This window comes from Branchiostoma lanceolatum, chromosome 2 (assembly GCF_035083965.1).
Source record: "Branchiostoma lanceolatum isolate klBraLanc5 chromosome 2, klBraLanc5.hap2, whole genome shotgun sequence".
Lineage (NCBI taxonomy): Eukaryota > Metazoa > Chordata > Leptocardii > Amphioxiformes > Branchiostomatidae > Branchiostoma > Branchiostoma lanceolatum.
This window is the reverse complement of record NC_089723.1, coordinates 15,482,189-15,496,823: the sequence shown is the minus strand read 5'-3', so window position 1 is coordinate 15,496,823 and position 14,635 is coordinate 15,482,189. Positions and strand designations below refer to the sequence as shown.

Here is a 14,635-nt window from a genome sequence, read left to right as displayed (position 1 = left end):
GGTACCAACCTCACCCTGACCTGCGTGGCTCCCCACATCCAAGTGGCAAACATGACGTGGCTTTATCAATCACAAATCGAATATATCGACTCAAAGAAAACACACGACTCAAACAAAACACAAGAAGTAACACTGAACAATTCCATAAACTTTCAACCAATCACAGAATCATCAAATGGCAGATATACCTGTATAGCCAAAACTATAGATGGTAAAGTTTTCAGTGCAACGTTTGTACTAAATGCTACAGAATTCCTACCCAACTATTATGGGAAAGCTTGCAGTCAAGTGTGTGATTGTCAACATGGGGGGACGTGTGACAGGTGGGAGGGTTGTCAATGCCCTCCTGGTCGTCATGGAGACAAGTGTGAGGACACCTGCGCACCGATAACCCACTGAACTGCAGCATGACGTGTTATTGTCAAGACGACGTCTCGTGTGATCCGGTAAATGGTACTTGTATTTGTGCAGCAGGGCGGTCTGGCGAATTTTGCGAGAATATCCCCGAAAATAAGAAAACCTTTGTAATAGTGTTGGCCAGCGCTCTTTCTTCCATTGCTATAGTCGGTTGTATCGTGATTATAACTCTAAGAAGACGCAGTCAACAGGAGAATGCAGGAACGTCATCAACAGGAGAGACAAATGTGGATTTAAATGAAGAAACGATGCCTCTCACAGAAGTCCTCTCACCATGGGAAGTGGACAAAGAGGACCTTTATCTTGGGAACATGATCGGTGAGGGAGAGTTCGGCCATGTCGTGCGAGGGAGACTGCGAATACCCGAAGGCTACCAGGTTTTGGTGGCCGCTAAGAGTATCAGACCTGACCGCATGACAGCGTCGGTTGTCCGTGACTTTGAACGGGAAATGAGCACACTTGCCAGGATCCATGAGGACAAAGAGGGACATCCCAATATGATAAAGTTTTATGGCGCTGTGACGAAGTCTGAGCCTCAATACATCGTGGTAGAGTACGCGACCAATGAGGACCTGCGACGTTTCCTGTGGAGTTTGCGAGAAGACTTTAAGATCACGAGACATAAGAGGGTGTTGGAACGACTTGGCTTTGCTGCTGACGTGGCCAGTGGGTTATCGGAGCTGGCACGTCTGAAGATCGTGCACCGGGACATCGCAGCTCGCAATGTCGTTATCAGCGACAGAATGGTGGCCAAGATCGCGGATTTCGGATTGTCGCGTGACGTTTACATGTCGTCGGCTTACGAACGCACCAACCAGGGCGGGGAGGAGGAACTGTTGCCGCTGAAGTGGATGGCCGTGGAGTCGTTACGGAACGGGGTGTACACGTGTGAGAGTGACGTGTGGTCGTACGGCGTGCTGCTGTGGGAGATCGCCAGCTTTGGGGAGGAGCCGCGCTATCCTAGTGGTCCAATGCACCCCGACGTGTGCAAACTACTGGAGTTGCTGAGGAAAGGGGCTCGCCTGCAGCAGCCACACAACTGTCCGCAGCACCTGTACCGCATCATCAGGTCCTGCTGGATAGTCGACCCGTCCAAGCGACCTACTCCTGAAGAACTGCTGCGAAGATCAAGCTTTTGATGCCGCCGAGGCATGCTGCTCATCTGTTTAATCATAATATTGAATAATAGGAACGGGGCCCGATATCAGAATTCGTCGTTTTTTTTCTAACTTTTTTTCCAGAGTCTTTAGACCGGAATTATGCCATTTACACAGACTAAATCTGACTTTGTCACAGATTGTATGAGCACTAGTTTTCATTTTGCTAATTGCAGAACGTAAATCAACATCAATTTGTTCTAAATATATTCCCAGTGCTTGTACTGTTTTATGTAGTCTTATTGAATCTTAGCTTGCAAAATCTTATGCTCAAATTATGGAAGAACGTTTGAATAAACATATCGGATACTGCCATATCATAGCACAATAAGCACATCCAGATTTGGTGTCAGATAATGGGTTACAAATTATCCAATACAAAGTAGAATTTATTCTATACATCGCAATAAATCTAGAGGTTTATCAGACGGAGCCAATTATTAATCACATGTAATATAAAGAGGTCCTCTGAGTAAGTGGTCGTAAGAGACATTATCATATATCCAGATCAGACATTAAATATCATATCAGAATTTGTGTTTGTTTATGATATTGTTGGCCGGGATGAAATACTTTAATTACTATCTCATACATGAACTACATTGTTCTGAATTCAATATAAACAAATGTATTTTTTGAACTGAACTTTATAAATGTATCTGTACAAATCTAACATATATTCATTGGCAAGACATTGAACCGCCCACAGAAGAAGTGTAAATATAAGATCTAGATACAAATCTTGTGAATAGATGTGAATGCAATGAATGTATGAATGGTGGGATCAGCACCAAGGTCAGTGACATCACATTTTGAACGGTGGCCATTTAGAAGAAGTTGACAGACTGGAACACAGATGAATACGCCGCCTGATTTCAACACTGAGGTGACCTTTCATTATAATTCAATATGGCACCGAAAGGACGACCAACCCTTGTCGTCTGTGAAATTGTCCATAACTTGCGCAAATTAATTTTTTATTGATTAGTGGACTGAAATATTTTGAAGGAATCATTGAATTTTTTCAATTTAATGTACTTAGCCGAGCAAAATGTATTCAGCATATTCGAAACTCGTATGCGTACCGTATAGCTCAGATATTTGGCACAGCTCACAAACTTGGCGCGTATACCAAGCCAAATAATTTCTAGCGCATGGATTTGGCATTGTCATGGATTTGGCTTGACACCGGGTCTGGAGGTCAGAGGTCAGCAGTGATGTTTTAGAAGCTTCTTGAAAGTTAGGCCTGACGTGGCCACTCTAACTGTAGCCGGCTAATCATTCGATGCAAATGCACCCCTGTACGCAAGTTTTCTACGGTCGGATTCTAGTCTGACTTTAGAAAGTTGCAATGATAGGTTTGAATTACAGTCAAACCTGCCCAAGGCGACCAAGGAAATGCGGTCGCGTTGGACAGATTGTCAACTTGAAGAGGATTGACTCACAACATGTTTCCAGGTCGAGGCTTTGAAACAGTATTACCTACTATTACCAGTTAGATCAATGGATGGAAAATGATGTGATTTCAAAGCACCACCAGGTTTAATTCTCACCGACAGAAAGATCTTACAAACAGTACATTTTTCGTCATCGTTGTAATATTGTGTACAAATCTGAGTCATAATTTTGAATACAACTTTTAACAATTTCTGCCTAGCGCCTCGATGATCTCGCAGCGCCCTCGCACATTCATGCATTACGTTAGGTTTGACTGTAACGTTATGCCTTGTTGACACGTGCGATCAGTTAAAAAGTTTCAGATATTGCCAGGCAGAGTGACTATCATAGCACGTGTGGATTGGTCTACTGTGCCACCCACATACGTAAAGATTACTTCATACATTCTTTTTGCTTATTCAAATGTAGACAAAATTACAGACATACGTATATAGTAACAACGCACTCAAGTTTACAGACTTACTCGTAAGCATAAGATATACTTAAATAAATTAAAAATGATGATAAAATAGGATAAAGGTTAACGTATGCAAATATCTATTAGTTTATGAATCTTTAGGCTTCAGTTAAGATAAGTATTGATATATATCTCCAAATTCAGTGAACGGATGGAGTGATCTACTGTAACACACCGAGTAAGAAAAAATTATTATATTAACATTTGAGAAAATGAAGTCCAACTGACAAGATGGCGGATCAAATGCGCACCACGTGACCAGCTCTTATGACGTCATTGCCGGACGAATCATCACTTTTCCTCGGCAGGTGTTACGGGAGGCAGCACCTCAGGTTCAGCTTAAAGGAAACCCAAGCAATATTAGGGCCTGAGAGTTTTTAGTTTTGAAAGTCCATTTATTTAGTTATTTCTATACATTATTAGATCAAACAACACTGTAACAGTGTATAGCGGCGTCCATGATGAAAAAAACCCTGTCGTTGTGATGTGAGAACTCACCGAAAATCGTCGTCGGGGTATTTGTAGGCCCACGAAACCAAGGGGATCATCGTACGGCACGTTTCTGCGCAGGTTAAAAATGCTCAAAGTATGAAGTTACTACGCCAGTGTGCTAAGCAATGTTCAACTTAGTAAATGTCACTACCATGAAGATTTCAGCATTATTCTATTTCCATTTTTGGGCATATTGCTTTGGTTGCCTTTAACGTTAAGAGACTTCCTTTAGTTAAGAAAGTAGGAAATTTCGATTACAATGTGACTCCAAACAAATTGGAATGAGCATGATCATGGATTTTATCTTTTGTCAAAACATCAAAAAGGTCTCATCAAGTATGTAGCACTATATACATGTCTATTACAGGAAGCCAGTGCCAATTTGAAAGTTGTCTGTGTTATAAAAAGGTTTTTTAAAAGACAGTATTATTCAAATAAACAAAACACTTCGACTATGAAGAAGTTGAAGCCATGAACTATTGACTAATTCATATCTCATAGCAGACAAATCCACGAGAGAAGAGATTGTCATAGCAGTGATGAAACGCCCACCTTGCAATCTCAAAGAGAGGCAGACAATTGAGCTTTAAACATCTTGTTTTTCTTGACTACGCAATCACAAGAGGTTCTTTGGTACAAAGGCAGACGCTCGTTTCTCACAGACCTGAGTGTAGTTTACGTTTTCAAAGGTATGTAAAATTATTCTGTATTCAGTTTTATGTTCTTTGTGGAAATAATAGATATGGAAACAAAGCTCTTTGAACGCTTTAATATTCCAACTTAGGACAGTATTGTGCATGAGATAAAACCTGGTTAAGTTGAAAATAAGGTGTCAGAAACCAACTCTCCAGAGACAGACTAAGTCTACACAAAGGGTTGGAGTGCTCAGTGCCATGTCTTTTTAAAGGCAAAGTCACCCCTCTTTCTCATCATGCTGTATGTGCATAAAAGTCACATTTGTGATGAATGTAGTATTTCTTCCCCTGTATTACATACTTTGTCATTAGAAAAAATACCGAAACCAACGATATTAGCCCCACTCGATTATAACACTATATCAAAGACCTACGTGACTACATGTATGCTATCCCTTATTGTAGTTTGAAGTTTCATTGTACACCTCTATTTTGTATTACGTTTTGATAGTTAATGCCAAACATTGTACCGTGTAAAATTGTCATGCAATAAAGCTCTTTTTCTATGAAGAACGAAACATATCTGTTGCGTATTTTGAATCTAAATCGTGCTGTTCCATTTTAAGCAGATCAGAGGGAGGAAGGAGGCTTCTACTGACAAAACCTTACAAGTCCAGTCTCCAGTTTAAGGGTGTGGCAAGGGAAACTCAAAAACCGTCAGCACAGGCCCAAAGTCACCCTCCAGACAAGAGCAGGGACGACGTTGTTCCCGGCAGGTGCCGTGCCTGTCAATTATCAGACTGCAGCTGTCTTAATGGTATTTGTCTGGACTGAACTAAAGATACAACTGAATATTGTACCTTTTTAAAGCAGAGTAGTGGTTATAGTGAACAGAAATAAGGATAGATGTAATATAATGATAGAAAAATGTGTAGTAGGGAACCAGTGCTTCATTCCCTGACGATATGTTTTCTTTGAATGTTTCGTCCCTGAAGGGAAACGTGCTACTCCACACTATGTCATCCATTATGATTGTCGTACATGTTGTGATCCTCACTCTTTTAAACGTACTGCACAATTGTGAAGCATCAGCACTTTCACAACTGCTCTCTCAAGGATGTAACGTTCAAAATTGGCACAACAATGATTTTGTTTGGCAACCTTACTCTCGTTTACCCCGAATACATTGTGACAACAAAGGCTTAACGAGTGCTCCAAAAGAACTGCCCTCAAAACTCTTTGAGCTCCAGCTTCCCAACAACGCCCTAACCACGTTTCCTTGCTATCCCTTGCCCTATTTGAACAACATGATCTTAAGAAACAATAGCATCACTTACTTCCCCTGGTTTTGTCTCAAGACCATGCGCATGTTAGTTCATTTGGATTTGTCACATAATCAGCTGTTTTGTGTAAACCTCTATCCTGTGAGGTCTTTCTTGCCGAACTTAAGAAGGGTGGACGTTTCCTACAATAACATAAAGACGTTGTCTATGTGCGACCTTGGGTTAGACGCGCACGTACCAAATGGACTACTTATACCCTACGTAGCTATAGCAGGCAACCCTTTCCACTGTGACTGCAACATAATTTGGCTTATTGATCTCGCGATATTTGCGGAAACGTGCAGAAATAAAACATCACAAAGATGCTCAGATTTCCTTATTGAAAATGGCTTTGGATCCGCCATGTATAAAGACCAGTCCCTGTTCCGCTGTAAAACACCTGCTATGGTAGGGAACGAAGAGCTCCACAGCTTAAATGAATATATCTCAGGATGTTATGACGTCTGGGATGTGAATGGCGAAAATAGCTTGATTTTCACACCAGGGCCTTGTGATCCTAACAGTTCCTGCCCCACAGAACAACAAGAAATTCGTCAATCTGACCTCATCACACTACACGTTGCAACTAGAACCTTCTATCAGGTGACAGACTTGAACGAAGGTTACAATGCCCACTCTGTACCAATAACAGAAACGCCAAAAAATCTAGAGACGTCATCTCCTCAAACTGGTACCATGGCATCAGACTGGGTTTTAAGGGGGTCAGTAATTGGAGTGATAGTTTTCCTCTGTGGTGTGGGGTTAGCTGTATATCGTGCATTGGTTAGGAAACAACCTGATAACAGTAATGCCTCACTTGGTCACGGAAACAACATGGCGGCTGGCCACCTTGTAAACAACGCTTTTTATTATCAAGCTACCACCTGTCAGGACCCACAGGCTGATGCTCAGGTAGGCTGTGCAACTACCCAAAATTCAGTGTGCGAAACTATACCTGACACGATTGAACCGTATGCAGAGTCGCCCTATGTTTTTGATGTAACTCAATATCATATTGGGGAAGTCGAAACGGCTGGCAAAACCAGTTCTAAGAAAAAAGAAGGCACTTTATATGGTCCAGATGCACAGGAGTGTGAACCTACCTACCATAATGAGGAAGTTTCCGATGACAATAGAGTTTACAATATGTCGCCCAAATCAGATAATGATCAGTCCTGCATGTATAAAACTACACCCAACGCAGTTGAAACGTCTGCAAAGTTAAGTCATGCTTTCGACGTATATCAACCTGAACCTACCGGTCACAGTGGAGAAGGTTCTAATACGTACGGAATGGATGACATTGAGCCATGTGCTCATTCATCTGTCTATGCATCAGGAGAGATAAAACAAAACACACCGACCTTATATTCTCAAAACTCTGAATGATGTTTTGAAGCTGTCATGAGCGTACGTTTTATTCATGGATGGATACAATACGACTGAAATAACCATTTTTAGTTGTAAATGTTCTTTTTGTAGTGTCATATTGTCACATGGAAGCGATCAAATGAAGTCAATCTCATCCAACAATGTTAGAATGGTATCATAGATGATATAACGTGATGTTTTAGGGTTGTGTATGTGTTTAATGTAATGATTAACTTTAACTTTAAATTTACAAAGCCTTAATTGTAATGTATATACGATACTGTCATGTATGTATATCTATAATTAAGACAGGTCTGTATAACGGAAATGAAATGACCAGCAAAGGTGTCATTTCCAATTTGTACATACTTGTGTAACTGCAGATGTAGAATAGCCTCTACCAAGGTCCACTTTTGGCTGGAAAGAGTACAGATCGGCCAAATAAAGTTGTCCACCCGATAAATACAGTATTCCACGTCAGGCAAACTGTATCTATCGGCTGGACTACTCTATTTGGCCGATGTCTACTCTTTCAAGCCGAGTTTGGAGCCTGGTAGAGGCTTATATATGTAACAACTGAAGATTCCTGCACTAACTACTGAATTGAAAATGAAAAAAAATTAAAATCAAAGTATCAATGTTTAGGTTGATGGGATATATAAGCTATACACGTTTTAATAGTTGGGATATGATTATAAAATTCACGGTGCATTGTGGATTTCAGTAGTGTTTGACGCATAGAATGATTCAGATTGTGTGTTTGTAATTATGATAGGCTTAGGGACTGGCGTTTCGCTCAATGGAAATGTAGAAGAGCACTGCTGCATTTTATGCCAAGACATTTGAGAATGGCACTACCGGCAACAACTGATATATGTATGTAAAGTGGTTTTATGATTGGTTATTATTGTTATTGTGTAATTAGTCGTAGATTGTGTTTTCATATCGTGAAACCAGGGGTATCTGAAAAACAGGCTTGCCTGAGTTTATTTTCAATGTATAAACAAAATAAATGAAAATGAAAAGAAATAGTGAGAATGTCCATTGATCTAAAAGCTTTCGGACTTACGAATATCAAAGTAACGCGTATGTGAAATTTCTCGAAGCGCGCACTTTTAGGAGTTATGAGACTGTACTGAACATAAAACTGAATAAACATTCATGCACGCATAGATTGGTCTGTTGTAATCAACCACACACGCTATAGAAACAGACAGTTTCAGTAAGATCACTTTTATATAATCTTCCCACGCAAAGAAGTGATAAGTAACAGTCCTGTTCTCCTTGTGCATGTCCAAAGTTATTACGAAATACCAGTAACATAAACAGATATAAAAGTAAAGATTTTCTCAGTCTTCCATGCAGTAGCCCCCTCCTTACCTGCCTACCGAGTGCAGAAGTGACTATATAAAAATTGTCGTCAACAAGCTTACAGTTAACCTGTCAATCAAAATTTTTAGCACATAGAACAATAATGCAATGCCAACCAGAGGGTATAGTCCAGCGGTATAGTTCGCAAAATTAGCTGAATTGTGCACTTTTGTCTAAAAGCACCAAATTTGGCACACATGTAGTTGAACATATTCTGATCAAATCTGGATATGGAGGCATCTTTATTTCTGCCCAGGAGCGCCGTGGCGGCATCTTAAGTTTAGAACACCCAAATTAGACTGACCGTTCTAGTACTCTTAATTAAGGGAGAGGGGCAAAAACATGAATGTTTCTTCATGAAAATTTGTTTATCATAAAAGTCAACTACAAGGATCATAAATCTGTTAATCTTCTTAATAACATGCTATATATATTAACAAAAGAAAAGGTATATTTAGTCAGTTACTCGTTATAACATCTTTCCAATGACACAACGTTTTACCAGAAAGGCTAGGAAGCGAGTCGGGATCTCTTGATCTCGCCAGTCTGGCCATCTGATTGGCTGTATGGCAGGTCCACTCCTTCAAATCTGTGAGCCATTCAACGCCACAACTATATTTGTAATGTGATGTGATATGATGTGATGTTGAAAATAGATATTCCGGATGGCAAAGTCACATTTTCCCTCCCCCATCCTAAGTTCTGTGATGTGATCTTCTTCAAATATAACCTCTTGAACGGCCCCACGCCAACATCAGCCCCTGAGACCGCACCGACATCTTTCTGGCTTAGGCCATGTTGATTTGATGATATGGATGACATCAATCCGCGCATCAATTTTCGTCCGTTTCCAAAAAAAAATTCAACAATACTACTGTAAATCATACAAAGCAGCTGCAAAATGAGAAAATATATGATGTGTAAGGCCATATTGATTTGATGATATTGATGACACCCTCTGGGAACCCCAAAACTGATGCGAGCGTGTGAATTAAAAAAAAAATGGCAAAACAAAAAGTTGCCTTCAATATAAAAATCTACGTGGTCAGGAAGGATGAACAAAATTTAACACACAGAGTATGGTGTACCAAATAATAGCCACTATTGCCTAGCATTTATATAAGTAGTAGTCCACTATGTTCTGCTGCTGCAGTGGTCGGAACATCCTATCAGTTACACCTCCATTATTCCTGCAATTCGGGGATATGCTATCGTTTTCCCATCTTTAGTTACCTTTTTCCTTTTTACTGCCGAGGTAGCCTTTTGGTACCAATTTTGTATTGACAGTAGTGTCAGTCATTAGCAAGACTGTTTGCATCCAACGAAATTGTCCTATAGTTTGGTTTCAGAGTTAAAGACGATATGTTCATACCGATTTCGTAAATTAATTAGCGGTCCTTCATTGATGCGCACGCACACTCTGACTCACATAGAGATCCAAGTGAGATTACTTTTATTCCACTGCACGTTTCTATTGTTAACTGCGCCCACTACACTTTTCTAGGCATTCGTCACCATTTAGAGGAATTTTAGTGTCAGATTAAATGCCATTTAACACCAGGGATAGGAGTATCAATGTCAATGTGAATTTCATTTAGCACCAGGGAAAGGAATGCTAGTGTCCGTGTGATTGTCATTCAGCACCAGGTAGTATCCGTGTGAATGCCATTCAGCACCAAGGAGAGCAGCACCAGTGTCAGTGTGAATGTGCTTCAGCTACGATGCGCAGCTTTAGTGCAAATTCTATTCAACATCAGAGACAGCAGTCTATCTATTAGATCGAGGTGAATTGACTGCTGTCGTTAGAATAAATCTGCGCCGTATAAAGAAGGCAGAGTAACTTACATTCCACGAAGTTTCAAGTTAAAAGATATGATTAACAGTCTTTATTTCACGTACATGTATAGTGTTACAATTATGATTTGGTAAAACATGAAATCAGCCTTGTAAAGGTGGTATGGATGTAGAGCACAACTGCCAATGGTACCGGTTAGACTAAAGATGCACCGACTGTAATATTGCAGCGTTAATTCAGACGACACATGTTGTTTTTGTCTACAGAATGTATCTTAAGTTAAGGAATTACCCCACACGATTTCTGTTGTTTGATTATGCCCATTGTATTGTTTCTGCTTTCAACTGCTTCTTGGTTCAAAAGATAGGTATTATCTGGGGTCTTACGGAGTTGGAATATCTGTTACAGCACAGACAGATAACCATAATGCGCTAGTGTAATTGATGCAATTTTCTTTTTTTCTCTCTACAACTTGTAGAATTGCTTTTAAAACAAAGAGTAAAATTTGCAGCCAAAACACAGTGTTCTTTGTGCCTTTTCATTTTTACACATTTGATCCAGTGGGTTTGACCTTTTACCAATTGAAAATACTTAGACACATCAAGCTGTCGTCAATATTCTGAGTTGGAGAACAGTTTATTTCTTATTAAGATTTTGTACTATTAGGATTCTAATGTCCATGTATACAAATCCTTATGTGCACAATGTTAAGCTTACAGTTTAGTTGTTTTCGACCACAAGACTTATTTTCGCAGATCTGATTACCAAGTCTACGTTTGGTCCCCTAACCCTGCACCTGATATTGCAGGTCATATCTATAGAATCATTTCCGCGGCTTCTGGGTTCACCTTTTCCAGGACGGCCTTGAACATCTGTCTTGCATCTACTCCCTTTGTTCCAATGTTGTCAAGCAGTGCACGTGCGCGGTCCTGGGGTGTACTTTGGGCTCTTATTACGTCACATTCCTCTGAGCTGATGACCTCCTGCAGGTGGTCCATGAGTGGTTCCACGTGCCTCAGAGACTCCACCAGCTCAGGGCGATATCTGGTCAGTTGACCCTCCCTGTCTCCTAGCTCTTCGGTCTGTTGAGTTGGCATCAGCATGCCAGCTGCATATGGGTTAATTTCTCTCAGGACTGACATGAACACCTTATGTCCATCTTGTCCCTTTGTCCCAATAATGTCCAATAGCGCGCGTGCGCGATCCTGGGGAGTAGTCCTTTCTCTGATGACGTCACATTCTTCAACAGTCAGAGTGTTATGTGCTTGCAGGCGGTCCAGAATTGGTTCCACGTGCCTCAATGCCTGCACGATATGTGTGCGGTTCGTGAGTAATGGGTCCTCAGCTTCTGTACACAATAGATCACTGACATGTTCTGTGAACCCGAGAGTGGGATGAACGACGGTACCGCCCTCTGCAGTAGCCCTGATCTCCTCTTGGCCATAGGAGTAGAATTCCTCCCGGTGTTCCTTCAGGGCACGAGCACTTAGCACCTTCTCTACAGTGCCTGTCCCCGGGCTACACTCATCCAGAACATCAGCTACGATGGAATCCAGCTGCTGCAGCATCTTGCCACACTGCACCTTGTCGCCTTGCGCGCTCCGGACACAGATGTTGACAGCACGGCCGTCTGGAGATAATTTGATCAGACCTTCCACGTTCCTGTCCACACACTTAGCGCCATCTCTCCATAACAATGGGTGATTCACCAGCTCCCTCATCAGGCGGGTCTGCACTCGGGGGAAGAACCCGGATGAAAACATGTCAGTGGAGTCGGCACACTCGACTTGCTTTCCAAAATAGACCGCCCTTGGCTCATGAGTTGGCTGCCACTTGTCAGGAGGCATGGTTTGTGTTAGCAGCCCTGGGAAAATGAACTCTTGTCCGTTATAGGAGTGGCAGAGCTGGAACTCCTGGAGCAGATTGATTAGGAGATCCACGTCTGCAACGTCTTGGAATACGCGCTCGATCTCCCCCTTGGTGACGTAGGCTTCACTCGTTCTCTCAAGGCGGGGAATGGGGAAATTCTCCGGTGCCATGATTGGGCCGAAGACGTCTGTGCCGAGCCAGTTGGGCTTCAGAACAAGGATGGGATCAGAAGTGACCGGAGTGATGAACAGAACCTATGTTAGAAAATTGCAGCGTATTAGAAGGTTTTGATCATGCTTCGACGAACACTTTCATATTTTCCTTGATGTAATATCTTAATCAATCAAACGTATCTTGACACAGCGTATGGTGGCACACCAACCCATGTACAATCACAATGTCAAAATTAACGTATAGTATCTTAAAAAAAGCTTTATCATGGGTGAACTTCACATTTGAGTGCGTCACTATTCTGCTTCCCAATTTATTGTAACATTCACTCGTTGTGTTTAAGAAAACGCATAATAAGCATTGTACCTCTCCCAGATGGTGCAAGTATTTTGTGGATTTCCTTAGGAAGTCCTCAGTCACCAGGTCGTAAAATCTCTTGACTTCACTCACGTAGTTAGGCCACATCATCACGGGGCACTTGGGGCTAAGTTTACTCTTACACCACTTTGGCAGGTACTTCATGATCTTTGCGCACAGTTTGGGCATGTCTCGTTGGTGCTGTGTAAGCGCGAAAAATAACAATTAAATTGTTGGACATGATAAAAGTATCTTTAGACTCTACACATACCTGACTGTTTTTCTTTTCAAAAGCATCTTCAATTTAGCCTCGTTGTTGTACCTTTTATTGATCAATTTGAAACACATGTTGTACCATCGATGGTTACTTATGCTATACAGTTTGTTGCATGTTATCTTATTAAGTATATTTAGGTTTTCAGTGCGATGGTATTGATGATTTTTCCGAAGATGAAGGATTATGCAAGGTCTAGGTTATCTGTGTTTATCAAGACTTTACAATTGATCCAGCAGTCCAATGCTGATGACCTATTCATATGTTATTATAGAATTGTGCAGCTCATGCATCGAGTGTCTGTAGATATCTATGTGCTCACTTGCAGCATTGCCTTTCTTATCTTGACCAGCAGACTCTTTAGTCGGTCCATCTCAGGTGTCCGAGTCTTCCTACAGTCCATCAGGATCACTTCATCTGCGATACGGAGGTGGTCTTTGAACTTTGCTTTCATCGTCCGAATGACAAGAGCAGCTCGGCGTTGCCCTGGATAAGAAATGGCCTTTATTAAAAAAAAGAACTTCAAGGGGCTTTCCCACCCATGAAATCACAATAACTCTCTGGTTGTTTAGATTAATTCTCTTATGCTTAATATTCTATATATACTTTGTATAAGGGGATGCCATGTCTGTAACTAGCAAAATGGAAGGGATATTTGAAGCATATAGAAACATTTAATTTTCGTTTCCCTGACGTTGCCCACCTAACCTGCTTCTTCAACAGATTTGCACCAGTTCCCTGCTCATCTCCACAACATCGTTCTTTTTCTAAACAATTACTGTTTACGGCCTTACCTTTGGCGACCGCCACCTGGTCTGCATGACTGGCAACCAAGATGACGTCAGGCTGTCTTTTTTGGTTGCAGGACTTGATGAAACATAGCCACCAATTAACCTGTAGTACAGACATCTTTGTATCCAGGATCGATAAGCCTTATCGAATCAGTTTACGTTGTACCAAAATCTATTGGCTTATTTCAATTATGTTGTACATATTTTATTTTGCTTATATGGCTAAAGGGATTATGAAAGGGAAGTCACTTAGCGAAGCTACATATTTTTTATCTCTCACAGTTGACCCAAACATTTCATTCAACATGCCCAAGTTGTCAAAGGTGCAAGAAAATGGTGGTTACACTGAATCCTATAGTTCGGATACAGATTTCAATCCAGCCACATCTGCACAGCAGAATCCCCGAAGCCTTTTAGCGTCTACAATGTACAGATCGCCAAAGACATGCACACATGTATAATTTCATGGATCTGGAAGTATATGGACAGACAGAAACCGTCATTGTAACAGGTCATAGACACCGCCAGTGCTAGTGATTATCTTCATGCAGTATGACCACTAGGTCAGTGTCTACCATTCCAAGATCTTATTTTTTTCCTACCGGAAACACGTACCTGTTCTTCTTGGATCTCTGCGTCGTCCATGATGCTGTACAACACTATGAAGACGGTGTTCTCTGCATCCATGAACATGCTGT

At 41.2% G+C, this 14,635-nt stretch overlaps 2 protein-coding genes across 2 annotated transcripts; one reads left to right on the top strand and one right to left on the bottom strand.

Moving 5' to 3' along the window:
• Positions 1 to 569: 569 nt before the first annotated feature.
• Positions 570 to 1,895, top strand: LOC136426727 (fibroblast growth factor receptor 3-like). The gene has a single exon (XM_066415471.1). The coding sequence runs from the start codon at positions 666 to 668 to the stop codon at positions 1,554 to 1,556; it is 891 nt and encodes a 296-aa protein (XP_066271568.1). The 5' UTR covers positions 570 to 665; the 3' UTR covers positions 1,557 to 1,895.
• An 8,675-nt stretch (positions 1,896 to 10,570) lies between these two features.
• Positions 10,571 to 13,067, bottom strand: LOC136426726 (death-associated protein kinase 1-like). The gene is made up of 2 exons (XM_066415470.1): positions 12,882 to 13,067; positions 10,571 to 12,598 (listed from the first exon to the last, which is right to left on the bottom strand). The coding sequence occupies exons 1-2, from the start codon at positions 13,059 to 13,061 to the stop codon at positions 11,291 to 11,293; spliced, it is 1,488 nt and encodes a 495-aa protein (XP_066271567.1). The 5' UTR covers positions 13,062 to 13,067; the 3' UTR covers positions 10,571 to 11,290.
• Between the last annotated feature and the right edge of the window lie 1,568 nt (positions 13,068 to 14,635).